Source organism: Bos indicus x Bos taurus, chromosome 13, assembly GCF_003369695.1.
Source record: "Bos indicus x Bos taurus breed Angus x Brahman F1 hybrid chromosome 13, Bos_hybrid_MaternalHap_v2.0, whole genome shotgun sequence".
Taxonomy (NCBI): Eukaryota; Metazoa; Chordata; class Mammalia; order Artiodactyla; family Bovidae; genus Bos; species Bos indicus x Bos taurus.
In genome coordinates this window covers 60,474,635-60,497,293 of record NC_040088.1, presented here as the reverse complement: position 1 = coordinate 60,497,293, position 22,659 = coordinate 60,474,635, and the positions used below count along the sequence as shown (strand labels likewise).

General features: G+C 36.6%; 1 protein-coding gene across 6 annotated transcripts in view; it reads left to right on the top strand.

Annotated features, from left to right (window-relative positions):
- The window catches only part of MLLT10 (MLLT10, histone lysine methyltransferase DOT1L cofactor), a 208,028-nt gene that overhangs the window by 120,854 nt on the left and 64,515 nt on the right, over window positions 1-22,659 (top strand). For all 6 annotated transcript variants that reach the window (XR_003514201.1, XR_003514200.1, XM_027559995.1 and 3 more), the window contains exons 10-11: window positions 18,109-18,361; window positions 22,087-22,656. Coding sequence is in view for 4 of the 6 variants with exons in the window: in XM_027559995.1 (XP_027415796.1) it covers window positions 18,109-18,361; window positions 22,087-22,656 (823 nt within the window). In the remaining 2 variants the exon portion in view is untranslated. The remainder of the gene's footprint in view (window positions 1-18,108; window positions 18,362-22,086; window positions 22,657-22,659) is intronic.

Here is a 22,659-nt window from a genome sequence, read left to right as displayed (position 1 = left end):
CAAAGTTGCCTGTTACTCCAGGTGTTTCTTGACTTCGTACTTTTGCATTTCAGTCCCCTATAAAGAAAAGGACGTCTTTTTTTGGTCTTTGTTCTAGAAGGTCTTGTAGTTCTTCATAGAACCATTCAACTTCAGCTTCTTCAGCATTACAGGTTGCCGTATAGACTTGGATTACTGTGATATTGAATGATTTGCCTTGGAAACGAACAGAGATCATTCTGTTGTTTTTGAGATTATACCCAAGAACTGCATTTAGGCCTCTTTTACTGACTATAAGGGGTACTCCATTTCTTCTAAGGGATACTTTGCCCACAGTCGTAGATATAATGATCATCTGAGTTAAATTTGCCCATTCCAGTCCATTTTAGTTCACTGATTCTTAAAACGTCAATGTTTACTCTTGCCATCTCCTGTTTGACCACTTCCAATTTACCTTGATTCATGGACCTAACGTAACAGGTTCCTATGCAATATTTGTTCTTCACAGTATTGGAGTTTACTTCCATTAGCAGTCATGTCCACAACTGGGCTTTGTTTTCGCTTTGGCTCCATCCCTTCATTGTTTCTGGAATTATTTTCTAGTCTTCTCCAGTAGCATATTGGGCACCTACTGAGGTGTTCATGTTTTAGTGTCATATCTTTGACAGCTTACAGTGAATGGTATCGGATTCGTTATCTCAGAAGATTAAACTTCAGGACCAGGAACCAGGCTTGATCACTCAAGAGCTTTTGTATTGCAGAGTTTTATTTGAGTATAAAAAGGGACAGAGAAAGCTTCTGACATAGACATCAGAAAGGGGATGGAGAATGCACCCCTCGCTAGTGTTAGCAAGGGAGTTATATACTTTTTTAATTGGTTATTATAATAAATCAAAGAATGTCTCAAGTTTGTGAAAATTTTACCAAACCCTGTCCCACAATTTACATTTTAGGATAATAGGATTACAATTTAACAGTAGATAGATCCTACCAGACCCATCCTCATAAATACATTCTAATATATTGGGATTAATCACAAGGTTTTCAGGAAGGAGAAACTGTCCTCAAGCAGGGTACATTGTTGTTATATAATCCCTAGTACAGAGTTTAAACTGAATTGTGTAATCATCAGTTCCAGGCTTAAAGAAAAAAAAAAAAAAACTTAATTTTATGTGACTAAGAATGTAGAGGAAAAAAAAAGTTTGTCCTTTCCTCCTCCTGGAGAACCCCAGACCCCTTTATCCTCCTCGGTGACCCTGGACTTCTTATGAACCTGCCTAAGAATTGACTCTCATCTTTTTGCCTTTTCATACTGTTCATGGGCTTCTCAATGCAAGAATAATGCAGTGGTTTGCCATTCCCTTCTCTAGTGTACCACATTTGGCAGAACTTTCCACCATGACCCTTCTGTCTTGGGTGGCCCTATACTGCATGACTCATACGTTCATTCAGTTAGACAAGGAGTTTTATAAACTCTTTATAAAGAGTTTTATAGTTTTTTATTATACATTTAAGTTTGTAGTCCATTTTGAGTTCATTTTTATAAGGGATATGTGTTCTGTGTCTGGATTCCTTTTTTTTAGTTTTATGTGCATATTTAATATTCTAGCACCATTTGTTGAAAAGCTTATCTGTATTTCATTGTATTACTTTTGTGATCAGTTGACAGTATTTGTGTGGATCTATTTCTGGGCTCTCTGTTCCATTCATCTATTTGTCTGTTCTTTCATCAATACTATGATGTCCTAATTACTGTAACTTTATAGTGAGTCTGAAATTGAGTTAATATCAGTGCTCCAACTTGCCTTTCAATATTACGTTGGCTATTTCGGGTCTTTTATTTCTTCTTGTGTAGAATCAATTTCTCAATAGTCACACACACACACACACACACACAAATGCTGGAATTTTGATTCAGAATGTTTAGAATCTGTAGATGAAGTTGGGACATTTTGATGATATTGGCAATTTATCTATCTATGAAGTTGGAAAAATTCTCCATTTACTTAGTTCTTTAATTTTGTTCATCAAAGTTTTGTTTCTTCCTCATACAGACCTTCTACATATTTAGTTAGATTTAACCTAAGGATTTATAATTTGAAATTCAACTTGTTTCTTCCTGGTATATAGGAAACCAGTTTCCTTTTTTACATTAACCTTATTCTGAAACCTTGCTATAATCACTTTTTTTTTTTTTTTTAAGGCTTGTTGCTTTCATTTTAGTGTGAAGTAAATTTGTATATCAAAGGAAAAAAAATCGGGTGATGGTTGAATAGGTAGCATTTTTCCTCTCTCAATGTCACATAACATAATCGTACATATGTAATTAACGTGTTTTAGACTTGACTAAATACAATGTTTTCTTTTTCCCTCATTGTTTTTTAAATTGTTTTCCTATTTATTACAAAATGTTGAGCAGAGTTCTGTGTGCTATATAGTAGGTTCTAGTTGGTGATTTATTTTAACTATAACAATGTTGTCTGTGTCAATCCCAGACTCCCGTATAGTTAATTGTTCTTTATTGGGAACTGCTGGCAGATGAAAGGATCTCATTGGATGCCGTATCTTAAAATGCATCTCTGTGATAAAAGGAGTTAGAAGAATGAGACTGGTTTATGGAAATAGGCAAGAATATAGGCTTCTGGAACAGTTTGGAGGTTCCTTAGAAAACGAAGACTAGAGTTACCATATGACCCAGTAATCCTACTTCTGGGCATGTATCTGGAGAAAAACTTTGTTTGAAAGTATACATGTACTCCATTGTCCATTGAAAGACCTTTTAGAACTAACACCAAAGAAAGAGGTCCTTTTCATTATAGGGGACTTGAATCCAAAACTATGAAGTTGAGAGATACCGGGAGTAACAGGAAAGTTTGGACTTGGAGTACAAAATGAAGTAGGGCAAAGGCTAACAGAGTTCTGCCAAGAGAATGCACTGGTCAAAGCAAAAACCCTCTTCCATCAATACAAGAGATGACTCTACACATGGACATCACCAGATGGTCAACACTGAAATCAGATTGATTATATTTTTAGCAGCCAAAGATGGAGAAGCTGTGTACGGTCAGCAAACACAAGACTAGGAGCTGACTGTGGCTCAGATCATGAACTCCTTATTGCCAAATTCAGACTTAAATTGAAGAAAGTAGGGAAAACCACTAGACCATTCAGATACGATCTAAATCAAACCCCTTACGGTTATACAGTGGAAGTGACAAATAGATTCAAGGGATTAGATTTGATAGAGTTCCTAAAGAACTATGGATGGAGGTTTGTGACATTGTACAGGAGGCAATGATCAACACCATCCCCAAGAAAAAGAAATGCGAAAAGGCAAAATGATTGTCTGAGGAGGCCTTACAAATTGCTGAGAAGAGAAGAGAAAAGAAGAGAAGCTAAAGGCAAAAGAGTAAAGGAAAGATATACCGTTTGAATGCAGAGTTCCAAAGAATAGCAAGGAGAGATAAGAAAGCCTTTCTCAGTGATCCATGCAAAGAAATAGAGGAAAAGAATAGAATGAGGAAGACTACAGATCTCTTCAAACCAGGGGAACATTTCATTCCTTGGAAGAAAGGCTAATACCACCCTAGACAGCATATTAAAAATCAGAGACATTACTTTGCCAACAAAGGTCCGTCTACTCAAAGCTATGGTTTTTCTAGTAGTCATGTATGGATGTGAGAGTTGGGCTATAAATATGAAGAAAGCTGAGCGCTGAAGAATTGATGCTTTTGAACTGTGGTGCTGGAGAAGACTCTTGAGAGTCCCTTGGACTGCAAGGAGATGCAACCAGTCCATCCTAAAGCAAATCAGTCCTGAATATTCATTGGAAGGACTGATGCTGAAGCGGAACTCCAATACTTTGGCCACCTGATGTGAAGAACTGACTCATTGGAAAGGACCCTGATCCTGGGAAAGATTGAAGGTGGGAGGAAAGGGGAAGACAGAGAATGAGATGGTTGGATGGCATCACTGACTCAATGGACTTGAGTTTGTGAAAGCTCTGGGAGTTGGTGATGGACAGGGAAGCTTGACCTGCTGCAGTCCATGGGATCACAGAGAGTTGGACACAACTGAGCAACTGAACTGAAGGGAACATTTCATGCAAAGATGGGCACAATAGAGGATCGAAATGGTATGGACCTAATAGAAGCAGAAGATATATCAAGAAAATGTGGCAAGAATTCACAGAAGAACTATACAAAAAATATCTTAATGACTCAGATAACACGGTGGTGTGATCAACTCACCTAGAGCCAGACATCCTGGAGTCTGAAGTCAAGTGGCCCATCGCTATGAACTAAGCTAGTGGAGGTGATGGAATTCCTGTTGAGCTATTTCAAGTCCTAAAAGATGATGCTGTTAACGTACTACACTCAATATACCAGTAAATTTGGAAGACTCAGCAGTGGCTACAGGACTGGAAAAGGTTTCATTCCAATCCCAAAGAAAGGAAATGCCAAAGAATGCTCAGACTACCACCCAGTTGCACTCATCTCATACGCTAGCAAAGTAACGCTCAACATTCTCCAAGTGAGTCTTCAGCAGAATGTGAGAGAGTTCCCGAAAAATCTCTACTTTTGCTTTGACTTTGCCAAAGCCTTTGTGTGGATCACAGGAATAAAGAGGTTGTAGATAATTGGTACAATTTCTTCCTTAAGTGTTTTGTAGAATTTACCAGTGAACCCATCTGGACCTGGTGCTTTCTGTATTTTGTTGGGTGTGGTTCATTATTGATTCAGTTTCTTTAATAGCCATAGGCCTGTTCAGATTGTCTCTTTTGTTGTATGACTTTTAACAGTTGTGTCTTTCAAGAAATTGATCAGTTTTCAGTAGGTTATCGAATTTGTGAACATAGAGTTGTTCATAATTTTCTTTGATTATCCTTTAATGGCCAAGAGGTGTGTAGTTAATTGTTCTCTCTTTCATTTCTGATATTAGCAGTTTGTGTCCTCCCTTTTTTTTCTTAGTTGTCCTGGCTAGAAATTGATCAATTTTATATATCTTTTCAAATACCAGCTTTTGGTTCCATTGGTTTTTCTCTGTTGATTTTCTGTTTTCATTTCATTGATGTGTGCTTTTTCATTTTATCTTTCCTTCTGCTTATATTTGATTTAATTTGCTTTTTGTTTCTCTTTTCCTAAAGAACAGGGTAAGGTTATTCATTTAAGATCTTTTTTTTCTAATATAGCATTCAACGCTGGGGATTTTCTGGCAGTCCAGTGGTTAAGACTTCACCTTCCAATTCAGGGGGTGCAATTTCAGTCCCTGCTTGGGGTGCTAAGATCCCACATGCTTCGTGGCCAAAAAATCAAAAACATAAAAGAAAAACAGTATTTGCAAAAAATTTAGTAAAGACTAAAAAAAGTCCTAAAAGATGATGTTGTTTAGGACATTATAAGATTTCTATTTAGGATTTGTTGAAGTGTGTTTTATGGTGCACAATGTGATCTGTTTTGGTGAATGAATGTGCCATGTGAGTCTGAGAAGAATGTATGTTTTGCTATTATTGGATACAATAGTCTGTAGATGTCAATTATGTCCACCTGATTAATGATGTTGGTCAGTTCAAGTATGTCCTTACTGATTTTTTGCCTACTGGATTTGTCCAGTTCTGATAGAGAGATGTTAAAATCTCTACTTACAGGAGTGGTTTCATCTCTTGTAGTTCTGTCAGTTTTTGCCTCATGTATTTTGATGTCAGGCAGAAACACATGAAAGACTTATGTGTTATCTTGTAGTCTTGATAACTTTATTGGTATATAATGTCAGTTTTTATTCCTGTTAACTTTCCTTGCTCTGAAGTCTGTTCTGTCTGAAATACAGCTATTCTTGGATTGTTCAGATTAGTGATTGTGTGGCATATCTTCTTCCATTTATTGATTTTTTTTATTTACATCCAGTGATTTTTAATCACATGTGTCTATATTTACTACACTTGAGTCTTGTTTTTTGATTCACTCTGACTATTTCTATCTTTTAATTGGTATATTTAGACCATTTATGTTTAGAGTGATTTGTTGATACAGTTTAGGTTGGTATCTACAAAAGCAGATTACTTTTTTGTTGCTCTTGTTCTTGGTCTTTGTTCCTGTTTTTTGTCTTCAACATGTTATCTCCCTTGTGTGGTATTTTTTGGATGTTTTATATGATTTCTTTTTCTCTCAATTCTTAACATATCAGTTGTTTTTTTCCGTCTTTCCTGGTTGTCCTCATGTTTGTAGTATGTCTTTACAGTGTATCTAAGGCTACATTCAGTAACACTGTACTATTTCATGGTAGTACAAGTATCTTATAATAACAAAGTATTCCTAATTTCTACCTCCTGTCTTTTCTGTCAATACTGTTATTCATTTCACTTACACATGGTGTACATAGCATATGAATATATAACTATAAATCAAATATATCATTGAGCAAACTATTAAAATCAATTAAGAATAAGAAAAATAAAAAAAAAAAAGAATAAGAAAAATCAATTACTTTACCTTCATTGATTCATTCTCTGATGTGCTTCTTCCTATAAATCCATGTTTCTGACCTGTTTCATTTTCCTTCTCTGAAGAATTTTTCACATTTATTGCAAGGCAGGGCTACCAGGAACAAATTACCTCAGTTTTTGTCTTTGTCTTTCACTTTTAGTATAATTTTGCAGTGTGCAGAATTTTAGTTTTCTTTTTTTCCTCAACACTGAATATTTTACATCACTCTGTTGTTTGCATTGTTCCTGAAGAGAAGTCAGTTGTAATTCTTTTCTTTGCTCGTTTGTAGGTAAAGCTGTCCACCTTGTGGGTTCTTTGAGAGTGTTTTCTGTTGTCTTTGATTTTCTGCATTGTCAGTATGATGTCCCTATGTTCTTTTGTTTGTTTGCTTGCTTTTTGGCCTTTATCTTTCTTGGTATTCTCAGAGCTTCTTGGATCTGTCATTGGGTTTCTGACTTTACTTTGGTTAAATTCCTAGTCATTATTCCTTCAAAATTACTTCTGTTCCTTTCTTTTCCTTCTGTTACTCCCACTACAACTGTGTTTACACCTTTTATAGTTGTCTTGTGATTTTTGGATATTGTTCTGTGTTTCTTAGTTGTTTTTTCTCTTGACTTCGTTTTTCGAAGTTTCTAGTTTCATGTCCTCAAGCTCTGAGATGCTTTTCTTAGCCTTGCCCAGTGTGCTAATGAGTACATCAAAGTCTTCATTTTTGTTATAGAGTTTTTGATCTCAAAGATTCTTTAATTTTTCCTTAGAGTTTCTTTTTCATTTTTTGCTTACAATATCCATCTGTTTTGCATGCTGTTTTTTTACATTAAAACCTTTAACATACTAATCATAATTTTAAAATTCCTGGGCTGGTAATTGCCACAATCCTGCCATATCTGTCTCTGGTTCTGATGTTTGTTTATTCTTTTCATGCTGTATATGTGTCTTTTAGTGTGCCTTATAGTTTTTTGTGAAAAAATGTGTATGATATAATGGATAAAAGCAAGTATGAAAAGTAGGCCTTTTTAAATAATGTGATGTTAAGAGAGGCAGAAAGCATTCTATATTCCTGTGGTTAGTTCTCAGTCTTTTGGTGAGCCTGCACTCCTGGACTGTGAACCACGAGTGATTCTCACCCCCTACCCTGCTTTGGTGGGACAGGATCAGGTGGGGGTTGTAGTTCGATATTTCCCTTCCTCCACCTACTTGAAGCTCTCGTACAACTCCGGCAGATGATGCTCTGGTAAGGTAGATTCCTGAGAACAGGTCTTACTAAGAAGAATAGAATACCTTAGCATTTTTCAGAATCTTTCCTTCCCCCCTTCTCTAATGGAAGCATGCATGTATCTTTTCTTCTGGTATTCACTATCAAGACTTGGGTAGGTATCCTGGAGGTGAAACTTGAAAACTTTGAGGGCTTCCCTATGATTGAGTCCTGAGTGTTTTTCTCTCTCAGACTTGAACACACTGAACCTTCCGCAATTTGTTAGTCACACTTGAGGTTTTCCTACTCCGATATTGGTTGCCATGGAGATTTCTGTTTGGCTATGCTGTGATCCTCTATATCTGTCTGTCACAATTTGGGGGTTTTCCCTGTGGCCTGACTTCTCTGATGCATCAAAAAAGAGTTACTAACTTTTCAGTTTCTTATGCTTTTTACTTGTTAGGATGGGATGAAGGCTTCAAAGTTCCTTATTAAATGCTGACTAGAATCTAGAAGTGCTAGTATGGACATTTAAGGCTAAAAGCTTTGTTCTAAGCACCACTTAAAAATTATGATATTGGCGTTTTGTATTTTCATTTTACTTAGTTGAACAGATATCTTATGGCTTCCTTTTGATTTCTTGTTTGACTGTAGGTTACTTAGAAGCATTTCATTTACTGTTGAAATGTTTTAGAAATTTTTCACACCTTGTTGATTTCTCATTCAATATTTTTGTGTTATAATTCATTTTCAATTTTTTTTTAAATGACACAGAACATGGATTATTGGTTTTTATGTGTGCTTTTTCAAAAGAATATTTATTTGTTCTGCTCTTATGAAGATTTTCTATAAATGTGAATTATGAGTTAGGTCAAGTTGACTTACATTGCTAGTTCTTTATGTCCTTTATATTTTTATATTTTTCTTCTACTTGTTCAATTATTGAGAAAAGGAAATGAACCTCTCTTACTATAACTGTACATTTTGTTATTTCTTTGTTTTTTTCTCTTCAGTTTTTGCTTCATTTACTTTGCTGGTCTCTTATTAGTTACAGAACATTTAGGATTCTTATATCCTCTTGATGAATAAACGTCTTTATCCTGGTAATATTCCTTGTTTGAAATGTACTTTGATATTAATGTTATGAATTCAGATTTCTTTGTATTAGTGTCAGATTGCTATGTCTTTCCCATGCTTTTAATATCTTTCTGTATTTATTGTTTAAATGGGTTTTTTTTGTAGGCAACATGAAGTCTTGAATTTCTTTTTTCACTGTTATAATCTCTGCCTTTTAATGGGAGTGTTCAGGTAATTTGCATGTAATGTGATTATTGATATGGTTGTATTTAAATCTATCCTTTGTTAATCCTTTTTAATTTGCCCATCATTTTTCATTTTCTTTCTTTTTCCTCATTGACCATTTTTGGTGATTCCATTGTGGCTGATTAGTAATAATTCTTCATTGTGTTATTTTTATTGGTTGCTTTAGGGTTTATACATCTTTAGCTTGTCAGAGTCTGCTTTCAAGAGATATTACACTATTTCACATACCACATAAGAACCTTGCAACTGTATACTTCCATTCCTACCCTTTTTTGTTTGGACCTGTTTCTGTGATGTTTTAAAATTGTTACGTATTTTATGAACCTCACAGTTGTTATTATTTTTGCTCTAAATCATCGGTTACTTTAAAAAGAGACTTAAGTAATTAAAAAACCCATATTTACCCATGTAGTTACTGTTTCTAGTGCTCTTAATGTGTGTACATTCACATTGGCATTGTTGTTGTCCTCCTTCCTAAAAGACCACCTGCAGTGTTGACTGTGGTAAACACTGGTGATTAACTGCTGGTCATTAGTTTTGTCAGCTTTTTAAAAAAATCTGTAAAACAATTATTTTGCCTGTGTTTTTGCAAGATATTTTAGCTCACTTTAGAATTTTAGGTTAATGATTGTTTCTTTTAATACATTGAAGATTTTGCTCTTCTTTTTTTACCTTGCATCTTTTTCAGGAGAAATCTGTTTTCATCCTTATCCTTGTTTCTTAGAACTTAGACATTTTCCCTCAACAACCCCTCACCACCAGCTGCTTTTATAGTTTTCTTTTTCTTTTTGGTTTTTAGTGATAACTATAATTATGATGTGCATTCATGGAGTTTTCTTCATATTTCTTGTACTTGGAGTTAGTTGATCTGTAGGTTTTATAGTTTTCATTAAATTTTATAGATTTATTCAAAGTACTTTTTCTTTTTTTCCCCTCTGCTATAATTATTTTTAAGTCCTTTCCTCCTTCCGTTGGTCCCTGAAACCTCCCCCCACCTTTTTGGGGTACTGTAGTAGCATGTAAATTAGGCTTCTTAATGTTGTCCCATAGGTCACTGACATGTTAAAAAAGTCTTTCTTCTTTGTGTGTTTCATGTTTTTATTTTAATTAAAAATTTTTATTGGAATATAGTTGACTAACAATGTTTTGTTAGTTTCAGGTGTATAGCAAAGTTAATCGGTTATACATATACATATATACAGTCTTTTTAAATTTCTTTTCCTATATAGGCCATTACAGAGTATTGAGTAGAGTTCCCTGTGCTATACAGTAGGTCCTTATTAGGTATCTATTTTATATATAGTAGTGCATATATAGGAGAAGGCACTGGCACCCCACTCCAGTACTCTTGCCTGGAAAATCCCATGGACGGAGGAGTCTAGTAGGCTGCAGTCCACTTTCCCTTTTCCCTTTCATGCATTGGAGAAGGAAATGGCAACCCACTCCAGTGTTCTTGCCTGGAGAATCCCAGGGATGGGGGAGCCTGGTGGGCTGCCGTCTATGGGGTCGCACAGAGTCGGACACGACTGAAGCGACTTAGCAGCAGCAGCAGCAGCAGTGCATATATATCAGTCCCAGTCTCCCAATTTACCCCTCTTTTCCTTATCTCCTGGTAAGTTATATGTTTGTTTTCTACATCTGTGACTCTACTTCTGTTTTGTGAATAAGTTCATTTGTACCCTTTTTATAGATTCCACGGATTAGTGATATCACGTGATATTTGCTTTCTGTGTCTGACTTACTTCACTTGGTATGACAATCTCTGGTTCCGTCCATGTTGCTACAAATGGCATTATATTGTTGTTGTTGTTGTTGTTGTTTTTAAAGAAATATTCATTTTATTTATTTGGCTGCACCAGATCTTAGTTGCAGCATGTGGAATCTAGTTCCCTGGCCAGGGATTGAACCCAGGCTCCCTGTATTGGGAATGCAGAGTCTTAGCCACTGGATCACCAGGGAAGTCCCTGTGCTGCTGCTGCTGCTGCTAAGTCGCTTCAGTCGTGTCCGACTCTGTGCGACCCCATAGACGGCAGCCCACCAGGCTCCCCCGTCCCTGGGATTCTCCAGGCAAGAAGACTGGAGTGGGTTGCCATTTCCTTCTCCAGTGCAGGAAAGTGAAAGTGAAGTTGCTCAGTCGTGTCCGACTCTTATCGACCCCATGGACTGCAGCCTACCAAGCTTCTCTATTTGTGGGATTTTCCAGGCAAGAGTACTGGAGTGGGGTGCCATTGCCTTCTCTGGGAAGTCCCTATATTGTTCTTTTTTGAGGCTGAGTAATATACCATTGTCTCTATGTACCACATTTTCTTTATCCATTCCTCTGTTGTTGGACACGTAGATTATTTCTCTGTCCTGGCTATTGTAAATAGTGCTACAGTGAACATTGGGGTGCATGTAAATTTTCAAATTACAGTTTTCTCCAGCTATTTGCCTAGGAGTGGAATTGTAGGGTCATATGATAGTTCTGTTTTTAGTTTTTTAAAGAACCTCCATAATGGCTGTGTCAGTTTACATTCCCACCAACAGTGTAGGAGGGTTCCCTTTTCTCCAGACCCTCTCTAGCACTTACTGTTTATAGATTTTTTGATGATGGCCATTCTGACTGGTTTCAAGTGATACTTCATTGTAGTTGTGATTTGCATTTCTCTCTTTTTTTTTTGCATTTCTCTTAATAATTAATGATACTGAACATCTTTTCATGTGCCTTTTGGCCATCTGTATGTCTTCTTTGAAAAATGAAAGTCACTCAGTGGTGTCTGACTCTTTGCAACCCCATGGACTATGCAGTCCACAGAATTCTCCAGACCAGATTACTGGAGTAGGTAGCTGTTCCCTTCTCCAGGGGATTTTCCCAATCCAGGGATCGAACCCAGGACTCCCACATTGCAGGCGGATTCTTTCCCAACTGAACCACCAGGGTAGCCCAAGAATACTGGAGTGGGTAGCCTATCCCTTCTCCAGGGAATCTTCTCCAGGAATCGAACCAGGGTCTCCTGTGTTGCAGGTGGATTCTTTAGCAGCTGAGCTACCAGGGAATCTGTCTTCATTGAAAGACATACAGAAATGTCTATTTAGACCTTCTGCCCATTTTTTGATTGGGTTGGTTGGTTGTTTTTTTATATTGATCTGCATGAGCTCTTTGTATATTTTGGAGATTAATACTTTGTTGCTTCATTTGCAAGTATTTTTTCCCATTCTGTGGATATTTTTGTTTTGTTTACAGTTTCTTTGCTTCGTGTTTGGTAGTGTCTGTGTTGTATTTTAAGAATTGGGCTATTGAAAAATTTGTGAATTTTATGAGAGGCTTGAATAGTACATAATTAAAAAAAAATTTAACCAGCATTATTCTGTTTCATCATGTTGGTGGAAGGCATTGCTATAGTCGTTTTCATTCCTTCTGTGCCTCCTCTCCCAAACATGGATTACAGAGCTTTGTAGAATAAAACATAAGACAACTAACTATACCTTTATAAAAGTAACTGCCATTTCTTTGGTTACCTCTGATAGTCTTTGACTAATTATGAATATAAAAATTTTGGTTTGAAGTTAGAAATATTTTTTGTTCCTGCTAAGTCACTTCAGTCGTGTCTGAGTCTGTGCGACCCCATAGACGGCAGCCCACCAAGCTCCCCCGTCCCTGGGATTCTCCAGGCAAGAGTACTGGAGTGGGGCGCCATTGCCTTCTCCTTTTTTGTTCCTAATTAATGCTATTTAGGAGGTATGTTGGTTTAATCTGAGGACTGATAATTATAGTTAGCTATGAAACAGAAATCAAACATTTTAAATGTCTATCCTGAAAGATTGATTAAGTTACCTATAAATCACAAAATGTTAATGCAGTTCTCTAAAGACTGTCACTATAGCCAGATACCCAATTTTATCTCTAGTAGAAATGAAAAGAAGCAAGGCTATATTTACTTAGTTGAGTACCATTTGAATTAGTTAATTTGCATTTTATGGCCAATTATTTGAAAAATATATTTTTTTAAGCACTATCATGGCTCTCAGAGCAGTGAGATGCTTATATGTAAGAGTTATGTAGGTTGTGAAACTGACTGAGAAAACAGAGGTTTGTGATGTTGGGAGCCTACTCATTGTGTTTCCCTTAGCTGTCCTCCTGCCTACACTTTTTTTCTCCACCTTCTTGGTTTTGATTGATTGTATGTTGTATTGGAACTCCACAGTGCCATATTATTTAAACAGCATGTTGTGAAACAAATACTCTTTTAAGTTACAAACTTGGCATTAAGGTAGAGGACTGTTTGAGTAAAACCTGTAGAGCCTTTTTTTTCCTTTTCATTATGTATAATTTTTTTAAGTGGTAGAATCTTTGGCTGAAAGTTTTTTCTTTCTGATTAAGAAACCTGTGATGTCTTTTGAAACTTAGGTGTTGAGGTTTATAAAAAATACAATGTTACGATTAATTTATTACTACTTTGGTCACTAAAATTTGTGTAATTTTCATTAATTGCTTTCTTTGTAATACCTTTTCTTCCAAATATCATGTTTTCGTTGGATTTATGAACATATTTATAGTTCTGGGGTAAGCAAGGATATAGTATTAAGCGACTTGGGAAGATTTCTTATTGTTTAGTTGCTAGGTTTTGTCTGATGCTTTGTGACCCCATAGACTGCAGCATGCTAGGCTTCCCTGTCCTTCACTATCTCCTTTGCACTATGAGTTTTTGCACTATGAGTTTGTGCACGTTCATGGCCATCGAGTCGGTGATGCCATCCAATCATTTCATCCCTTCTACCCACCTTCTTCTCCTGCCCTTGATCTTTCCCAGCATCAGGGTCTTCTCCAGTGCATTGACTCTTAGCATCAGGTGGCCAAAGTATTGGAGATTCAGTTTCGGTATCAGTCCTTCCAATGAGTATTCAGGGTTGATTTCTTTAGAATTGACTGGTTGATCTTCTTGCAGTCCAAGGGACTCTCAAGAGTCTTTTCCAGCATCACAATTTGAAAGCATCAATTCTTTGGCTCTCAGTCTTCTTTATGGTACAAGTCTCGCATCTGTACATGACTACTGGAAAAAACCATAGCTTTGATTAGAAGGATCTTTGTTGGCAAAGTGATTTCTCTGCTTTGAATATGCTGACTAGGTTTGTCATAGCTTTTCATCCAGTGAGCAGGCATCTTTTAATTTTGTGGCTGCAGTAGCCATCTCCAGTAATTTTGGAGCCCAAGAAAGTAAAATCTGTCACTGTTGCCACTTTTTCCCCTTCTGTTTGCCATGAAGTTATGGGACTGGTTGCCATGATCTTAGTTTTTTGAATGTTGAATTTTAAGTAAGCTTTCTCACTCTCCTCTTTCACTTTCATCAAGAGGCTCTTTAGTTCCTTTTTTCGTTCTGCAATTAGGGTGATGTCATCTGCATATCTGTGATTGTTGATATTTTTCCGGACAGTCTTGATTCCAGCGTTTGATTCATCCAGCTCAGTGTTGCACATGATGTACTCTGCATGTAAGTTAAGCAAGCAGGGTGCCAGTGTGCAGCCTTGATATACTCCTTTGCCAATTTTGAACCAGTCCATTGTTACATGTCTAGTTCTGTTGGTTCTTGACCTGCACACAGGTTTTTGAGGAGGCAGTTAAGGTGGTCTGTTACTCCCATCTCTTTTAAGAATTTTCCACTGTTTGTTGTGAGAGAGTTTAGTGTAATCATTGAAACAGAAGTAGGTATTTTTCTGCAATGCCCATGCCTTCTCCATGATCCTTTGAATGTTGGCAATTTTATCTCTGGTTCTTCTGTCTTTTTTAGATCCAGCTTGTACATCTCTATATTCACATACTGCTGAAGCCTAACTTGAAGGTGATTGACTAGCCTTAATTTAGATGGATATGTGGAGACAGATAGCCTTTTTTTTTTTTTTTTTAATAGTTTTAATTACTAATTCTTGGATGTGCTGTGTCTTTGTTGCTGCATGGATTTTCTCTAGTTATGGCAAGCGGGGGCTACTCTTCAGTGTTGGTGTGCAGGCTTCTCTTTTTGCAGAGCAAAGGCTCTGGAGCATTTGCACTTCAGTTGTGTGACACATGGACTCAGTATTGCTGCTCCTGGCCTCTAGAGCAGAGGCTCAGGTAGATGTGGTGCATAAGTAGTTGCTCTGTGGATGTGGAATCCTTCTGACCCATGGATTGAACCTGTGTCTCCTGCATTGGCAGGCTGATTCTTTACCCCTTAGCCACCAGGAAAGCTAGTCTATTTTTGTTGTTGGTATTCTACCCAGTTTTCTCTCCTTTTCCTTATTTGACACATAGAATATTTGAATGAAGAACACCTTCAAAAGTCTTCTTTCAGTTCAGTCGCTCGGTTATGTCCGACTCTTTGTGACCCCATGAATTGCAGCATGCCAGGCCTCCCTGTCCATCACCAACTCCCGGAGTTCACACAAACTCATGTGCATCGAGTCGGTGATGCCATCCAGCCATCTCATCCTCTATCGTCCCCTTCTCCTCTTGCCCCCAATCCCTCCCAGCATCAGGGTCTTTTCCGATGAGTCAACTGTTCGCATGAGGTGGCCAAAGTATTGGAGTTTCAGCTTTAGCATCAGTCCTTCCAATGAACACCCAGGACTGATCTCCTTTAGAATGGACTGGTTGGAGTCCAGGGGACTCTGAAGAGCCTTCTCCAACACCACAGTTCAAAACCATCAATTCTTCGGCACTCAGCTTTCTTCACAGTCCAATTCTCACATCCATACATGACTACTGGAAAAACCATAGCCTTGACTATATGGACCTTTGTTGGCAACGTAATGTCTCTGCTTTTGAATATGCTGTCTAGGTTGGTCATAACTTTCCTTCCAAGAAGTAAGCGTCTTTTAATTTCATGTCTGCAATCACCATCTGCAGTGATTTTGGAACCCCAAAATATAAAGTCTGACACTGTTTGCACTGTTTCCCCATCTATTTCCTATGAAGTAATGGGACCAGATGCCATGATCGTTGTTTTCTGAATGTTGAGCTTTAAGCCAACTTTTTCACTCTCCTCTTTCACTTTCATCAAGAGGCTTTTTAGTTCCTCTTCACTTTCTGCCATAAGGGTGGTGTCATCTGCGTATCTGCGGTTATTGATATTTCTCCCGGCAGTCTTGATTCCAGCTTGTGCTTCTTCCAGCCCAGCTTTTCTCATGAGGTACTCTGCATATAAGTTAAATAAGCAGGGTGACAATATACAGCCTTGACGTACTCTTTTTCGTATTTGGAACCAGTCTGTTGTTCCATGTCCAGTTCTAACTGTTGCTTCCTGACCTGCATACAGATTTCTCAAGAGGCAGGTCACGTGGTCTCATATGCCCATCTCTTGAAGAATTTTCCACAGTTTATTGTCATCCACACAGTCAAAGGCTTTGACATAGTCAATAAAGCAGAAATAGATGTTTTTCTTGAACTCTCTTGCTTTTTGGATGATCGAGCAGATGCTGGCAATTTGGTCTCTGGTTCCTCTGCCTTTTCTAAAACCAGCTTGAACATCTGGAAGTTCATGGTTCGCGTATTGCTGAAGCCTGGCTTGGAGAATTTTGAGCATTACTTTACTAGCATGTGAGATGAGTGCAATTGTGCTGTAGTTTGAGCATATTTAAAGTCTTCTTTAGATGACTTTTAAACTTCATTAGGGTCAGATGAGTGGTATGGAAACCTCAGAATCAACTTGAATTAATTGGGGAAAAAAATATTTGAAAAGGAAATTTCAGGCGATTTCCAAAGTGAGTTATCTGGATGCGAAAGGTTCACATTTCTGAGGTCATCCATGAAGTTTAATCAGCTTAAATATGATTGGTTTGTTAAATGGGAGTTTGTTTTCTCTTGAAACATACTTTGAAAACTTTGTTTTTATTTGTGGATTATAGTTTATTACAACAGTGATTAATTTTTATGAGATAATATTATGTCTTTTGTATTGGTTGATGAAAATCTGTTCTTGGATGTGATGATATGGAATGGGTTGTAGCGCCAGGGAGAGGCACGTAGCAGAAAAGTAATAGTAAAGAATATTTGGTTTTCAGAACATCTGAAGTTTTCTCTTATTACTTTCTTTGAACATTGATTTGCTAAAAATGATTTGGTAACAAACCTGATTTTATCATTGTCGTTTTCTCATGTTTTGAATTTATCCAGTGTTTTGTATTGAGTAGTTGTTATGTTTGGGAAATTTCAGTTTTGCATATTTTTAGATTTTTGACTTGTGTTCCATCAGAGATTTCAGGTAGATGGATTAGAAAAGTATTTCTTTATTCAACAGAAATTTAGGTCTAGTTATAGTCCAAGCACCAGTTTAACAATGACAACACTCTTCGGATCAAACAAATCTTTCATTTCAAAGCATGTTGATTAATTTACATCTGGCATCATACTTTCATAGTTATTTAATTGGTCATTATTTGCATACACCTTATATTAAAATGGTTATTAAAAACTGAAAACCATTTACTCAGTCTTTATCTTGCCTTCCCCGCCCCCATCCCCAACTGATTGAGAATCAGTTATATGGTATAATTGTACTTTTAATTTTTAGAAATCATAAGTGCAAAATGTAACTGTTTCCTCTACTTAATATTTGGAAAAAATGGTTTCTGTTTCAGGGGTTTTAAGCTTTCCCTTTTGAAAAGCAGCCTTCAGCTCAATTTTAAAAGTTCTTGGCTCTGACCTGTGCTAGATCCTTATAATCTCATGGATGTGGCCCACTAATGAAATTGTAGTACTTTGCTTCTTTCTAGGTGTTGCCTTCCTATGCTGAGCACTAAAACTGGTTTAAATTTCATGTCTAGAAGTGGAATGTTCTTGTAGAAAATGATGCTTCTTGAGAAACAAATATCTTCTGTTGCTTACTCTGAGTCACTAAATAAAACAAGTAATAGGTACTTTTACTAATTGCTGTAGTTTGATGCTCAAACAGCCATGTTATAAATTATCTATATTTTTAAAAGAAATATTTATACCAGACTAAACTTTTGCTTGATTTTCTTAGGCAGACTGACTTATTTTTATAGCTGAAGTTTTTCGTTTTTTTATTTTACAAGTCCAATAATTATTTATTGTTAATGTACCATCTTTCTTCCGCTTGTAGACAAATTGTAATAAATTCTTTTTCCTTTTACTTCCTTTCTCAATCAAAATGTTAGACTTATACAAGCACTAGTAGCAACTCTATATCTGGATCCTTGAAGCGCTTGGAAGATACTGCAGCTCGATTTACAAATGCAAATTTCCAGGAAGTCTCTGCGCACACTACTAGTGCAAAAGATGTTTCAGAGGCTAGAGGGTCAGAGGGCAAAGGGAAGAAATCTTCAGCTCACAGCTCAGGTCAAAGGGGAAGAAAGCCTGGTGGAAGAAATCCAGGAACGACTGTATCAGCTGCTAGTCCTTTCCAGCAAGGTATTACTTATGATGTTTTAGTTGAAATACTTGTTCTTTTGATGATCAGTAGTAGTTTTATAAAAGAATTTACTTTTTGCTTATAACTGTTGGATAATTAGAGGTTATTTTATGATTAGTTGTTAAACTAAGATTACTTCAAAGACTAATATTCTTTCTTAAAATGTTTCTGGGACCTTCACTTTCCTTTTGTGTTATGACCTGTGCTTCTAAAGTTGAACTGTAATTTTTTTAAATGTTAAAATAGTTGTGGAATAAAGTTAAAAGTTTGGGGAGAAAAACAATAAAAGCCGGAGTTTTCCTTTCCTTTATGCTCAATAGAAAAGTCATTCTGTTTTATAAATTGCTTTTATTTATCTTTCCCAGTTGAACACTAGAACTGTTAAAATACACATTTTTAGTAAGTTAACAAGTACTGAGTAATTTTTGGGGGAGCTAAATAGTTTTCAGTAAATAATAATTACTGATTTTAATGCATTTATTACGAAGCTTGACATTTAAAGTAGACGATTACTCAGCCTACATAAGTTAAGTGTTAGTCGCTCAGTCACGCCCGACTCTCTGCGACCCCATGGACTGCAGCCCACCATGCTCCTCTGTCCATGAGATTTTCCAGACAAGGATACTGGAGTGGGTTGCCATTTCCTTCTCCAAGGGATTTTCCCAACCCAGGGATCAAACCTGGGTTTCCGGCACTGCAGGCAGGTTATTTACTGACTGAGCTACAAGGGAAGCCCCATATCTTTTGGTAATTATGAATACCCAATTTTGAGTTTTAGTTAAACAACTTTTTTTTTTTCAGTGTAAATATGTTTTATGCATTCTTTTGGGACATGCTATGCTATGCTAAGTCACTTCAGTCGTGTCCGACTCTGTGCGACTCCATAGACGGCAGCCCACCAGGCTCCCCCGTCCCTGGGATTCTCCAGGCAAGAACACTGGAGTGGGCTGCCATTTCCTTCTCCAATGCATGAAAGGGAAAAGTGAAAATGAAGTCCTTCAGCCGTGTCTGACTCTTAGCGACCCCATGGATTGCAGCCTAACAGGCTCCTCCGTCCATGGGATTTTCCAAGCAAGAGTACTGGAGTGGGGTGCCATTGCCTTCTCCACTTTTGGGACATACTTAAACTGAAAAAATAATTAGCTATTTAACTGATACTCAGAATTAACAAGGCATGGTGTGTTTTTTTTAATATATGGCAATACTGTTTTCTGGAGAACAAAATAACTCACCTAAACTTTATAATCAGTTAGCCATATATTCTAGGTTTTTACTTTGTATAATTTTTATCATGGATGTAAATATTTTGAGAAATATAAATGTTCAAAACTGTTCCAAACAAATATATTTAATAAAGTATAAAATAAAGGCCTCCTTCTCTCCCCCACTTCCCATCCTGCCCTTATATTTCTAGGAGTAAACAAGGGGGAAAAGCTGTCCTTTCCTTTACCCTATTCAAACTTTTAATGATGATAAAAATTATACCCATAATCTGCCAGGACATAATTTGAATATGTAGAAAGATTGCTTAGTCACTGAACTCTTCATTAAAAAGTATATTCATGTATTTTAAGTTATTTTTGGATTTCAAGATTTTCAAGTCCTAAATTTTTTTTTCTTTTTCCTCATGTAACAAAGTTAGATAGAAAAGAAAATGCTAAATTTGCTATTTTGTGTGTAATAAATTTACTGTATATTATTTTTATGATACTTTGGAAAATAAATAGTAAAACTGTAAGTTTTTTTTTTTTTGGCCATGCCACACGAATTGCAGGATCTTAGTTTCCCAATCAAGGGTTGAACCCAAGCCGTGGCAGTGAAACTGCTGAGTGCTAACCACTGAACTGCCAAGGAATTCTCATAAAATTGTAATTTTTAATGTAACTTCATTCACATTTTGAATGTGATTGGCAGAATTCAGTTATTTCTTCTTTGTAACGAAGATCTTATTTTGTACTGCTAAAATTGCATTTTTGAGCTTTTAATCGTATCTTTGAAGTACTAATCCATTTAGAAAAGAAATCTCTCATTTTCTTAAACTTAATAACATTGGAGTCTTTCCCTGCTTCTGTTAAGATTGATAGAGATGTGTTATGTTTTCATATCTGAGGTAACATTCTTAAAAGTTTTAAAAGTTGAAATTTATAGTAGAGCATTGAAAGTAATTGTATTTTTTCTTTTTTAATTTCAGGATTGTATGTGAATTTTAGAAAATATACATTTAAAGTATTGCATATACTAAATGTTTTAAAGTATTTACCTTGTTGTTGTGAGCTTTTACCACCAGCTGTAAAAACAAAAACGTGAAGGAAAAAGACAGATGGTGACAGATCAGAATGGATAATAAAGAACTTCTTTATAGCTGCTAATTAAGTGGCAAATTGCAGTTGTACTTAAATGATTGATGTAATGTAAATGGCTTCTTAATATGTATATTTTTCTATACAGAAACGGCCGGAAAATGGTCACAGACGTACACGTAATTTCATAAATGAATAAGGCAGATATTCTCTTGAAAAAGTTAAATTTTAGAACTATTATTGTTTTCTAAATGAGCCATTTCAGCAGAACTTAAAATTTAAAAACCAAAGCCATGAGACTTTAGTTAAAAATAAATTATTTCTTTGTGTAAGGAAAAATACCTTTCTGAATATTTAAGTCAATTTATGTGTGATTACCTATGAATGTGCTCTGCAATAAAATTTGTATTTAGCTTGGAATTTCCACTGCCAGTAGAACACTTCATTTTGAGCTTTTGTTTCTAAGTATAATAGTTAAAACCTGATATAGTTTAGTTTTATGAAACAATAGTTATGTGGTCGAAACTGAGTCTAAACGTGTGTTACTTCATTTGGTAAGTGTGACGAGAGGGTTTGATAAAGTGAAATGGTGGACTGAACTTATTCATCAGAGCCATTAGTTTTCACCTGGTAAATAAGAACCTTGAGGTTCTTATATCTCATAATGACATGATGGGCTACTAGTATTCTTTAACTAAAGAGTGGGGGAAATAAGCAGTTTTGGAAGTTTTATGAGAGGTGCCTCTCCTATGATTTTACTTTCATAAAAGCAGTAGCAAAATGTAAGTGGCTGGTGTCTTTTCTTTATGCAGCTTCATGAGAGGTAGACTGGGAGAAATGTGAGTTACGTGGATTATTCCATGTGATCATTGTTATTTTATCGAATTCATGTTTTGGTGGGGTAGATGTAACTGAGTAATAAAATTCACCAACATTATCTTGAAGTTAAAACTCTGAACTTAACTACTTAAGCAACATCTTTTGGTTCTTACTATATGTTGGGAACATTTATCCTGGTATCTTCATAATTGCAAAAGAGGAAATTCCCCATGCCATTCAGAGTTTGATCACAGTCTTTTGAAAGTCTTCTTGAGACTTAGCTGTTCTTCAGTCCTTCCTCAGCATATGTAAGGCATGTGGGGAGAGCTGAGGAATGCCGCCATGTAAAAGTGGAAGGTAGGTTCAAAACCACATCTCATATCTTGGTAATTGTACAAAATGACAAGTATAATTTTATAGATAAACTTGATTTCAGTAATCTTTAAAAAAAAAATCTAGCTGAGTTATATACTGATGTCCTTGGTTTTATAGTTAGTTTTTTTCGTCCTCTCTTTTTGCTGATTGTATCATTTCTACTGCTCATGGGAACTTTTGCATCCAACTTTTTCTTTTCCTACCCCATTTTTTTTTTTCCCCCACTACAGGCAGTTTTTCAGGAACTCCAGGCAGTGTAAAATCATCTTCGGGAAGTTCAGTACAGTCTCCCCAGGATTTCTTGAGCTTTACAGACTCAGATCTGCGTAATGACAGTTATACTCACTCCCAGCAGTCATCATCAACCAAAGATGTACATAAAGGAGAGTCTGGAAGCCAGGAAGGGGGGGTAAATAGTTTTAGTTCCATAATTGGTCTCCCTTCAGCCTCAGCTGTTATTTCACAGCCTAAAAGCTTTGAAAATTCACCTGGAGATTTGGGTAATTCCAGCCTCCCTACAGCAGGATATAAGCGGGCTCAAACTTCTGGCATAGAAGAAGAAACTGTAAAGGAAAAGAAAAGAAAAGGAAATAAGCAAAGTAAGCATGGGCCTGGTAGACCCAAAGGAAACAAAAATCAAGAGAATGTTTCTCATCTCTCAGTTTCTTCTGCTTCACCAACGTCGTCTGTAGCATCAGCTGCAGGAAGTGTAACCAGCTCTAGTCTTCAGAAATCCCCCACGCCACTCAGGAATGGGAGTGTGCAGAGCCTCAGTGTGGGCTCCTCTCCACTTGGTTCAGGTA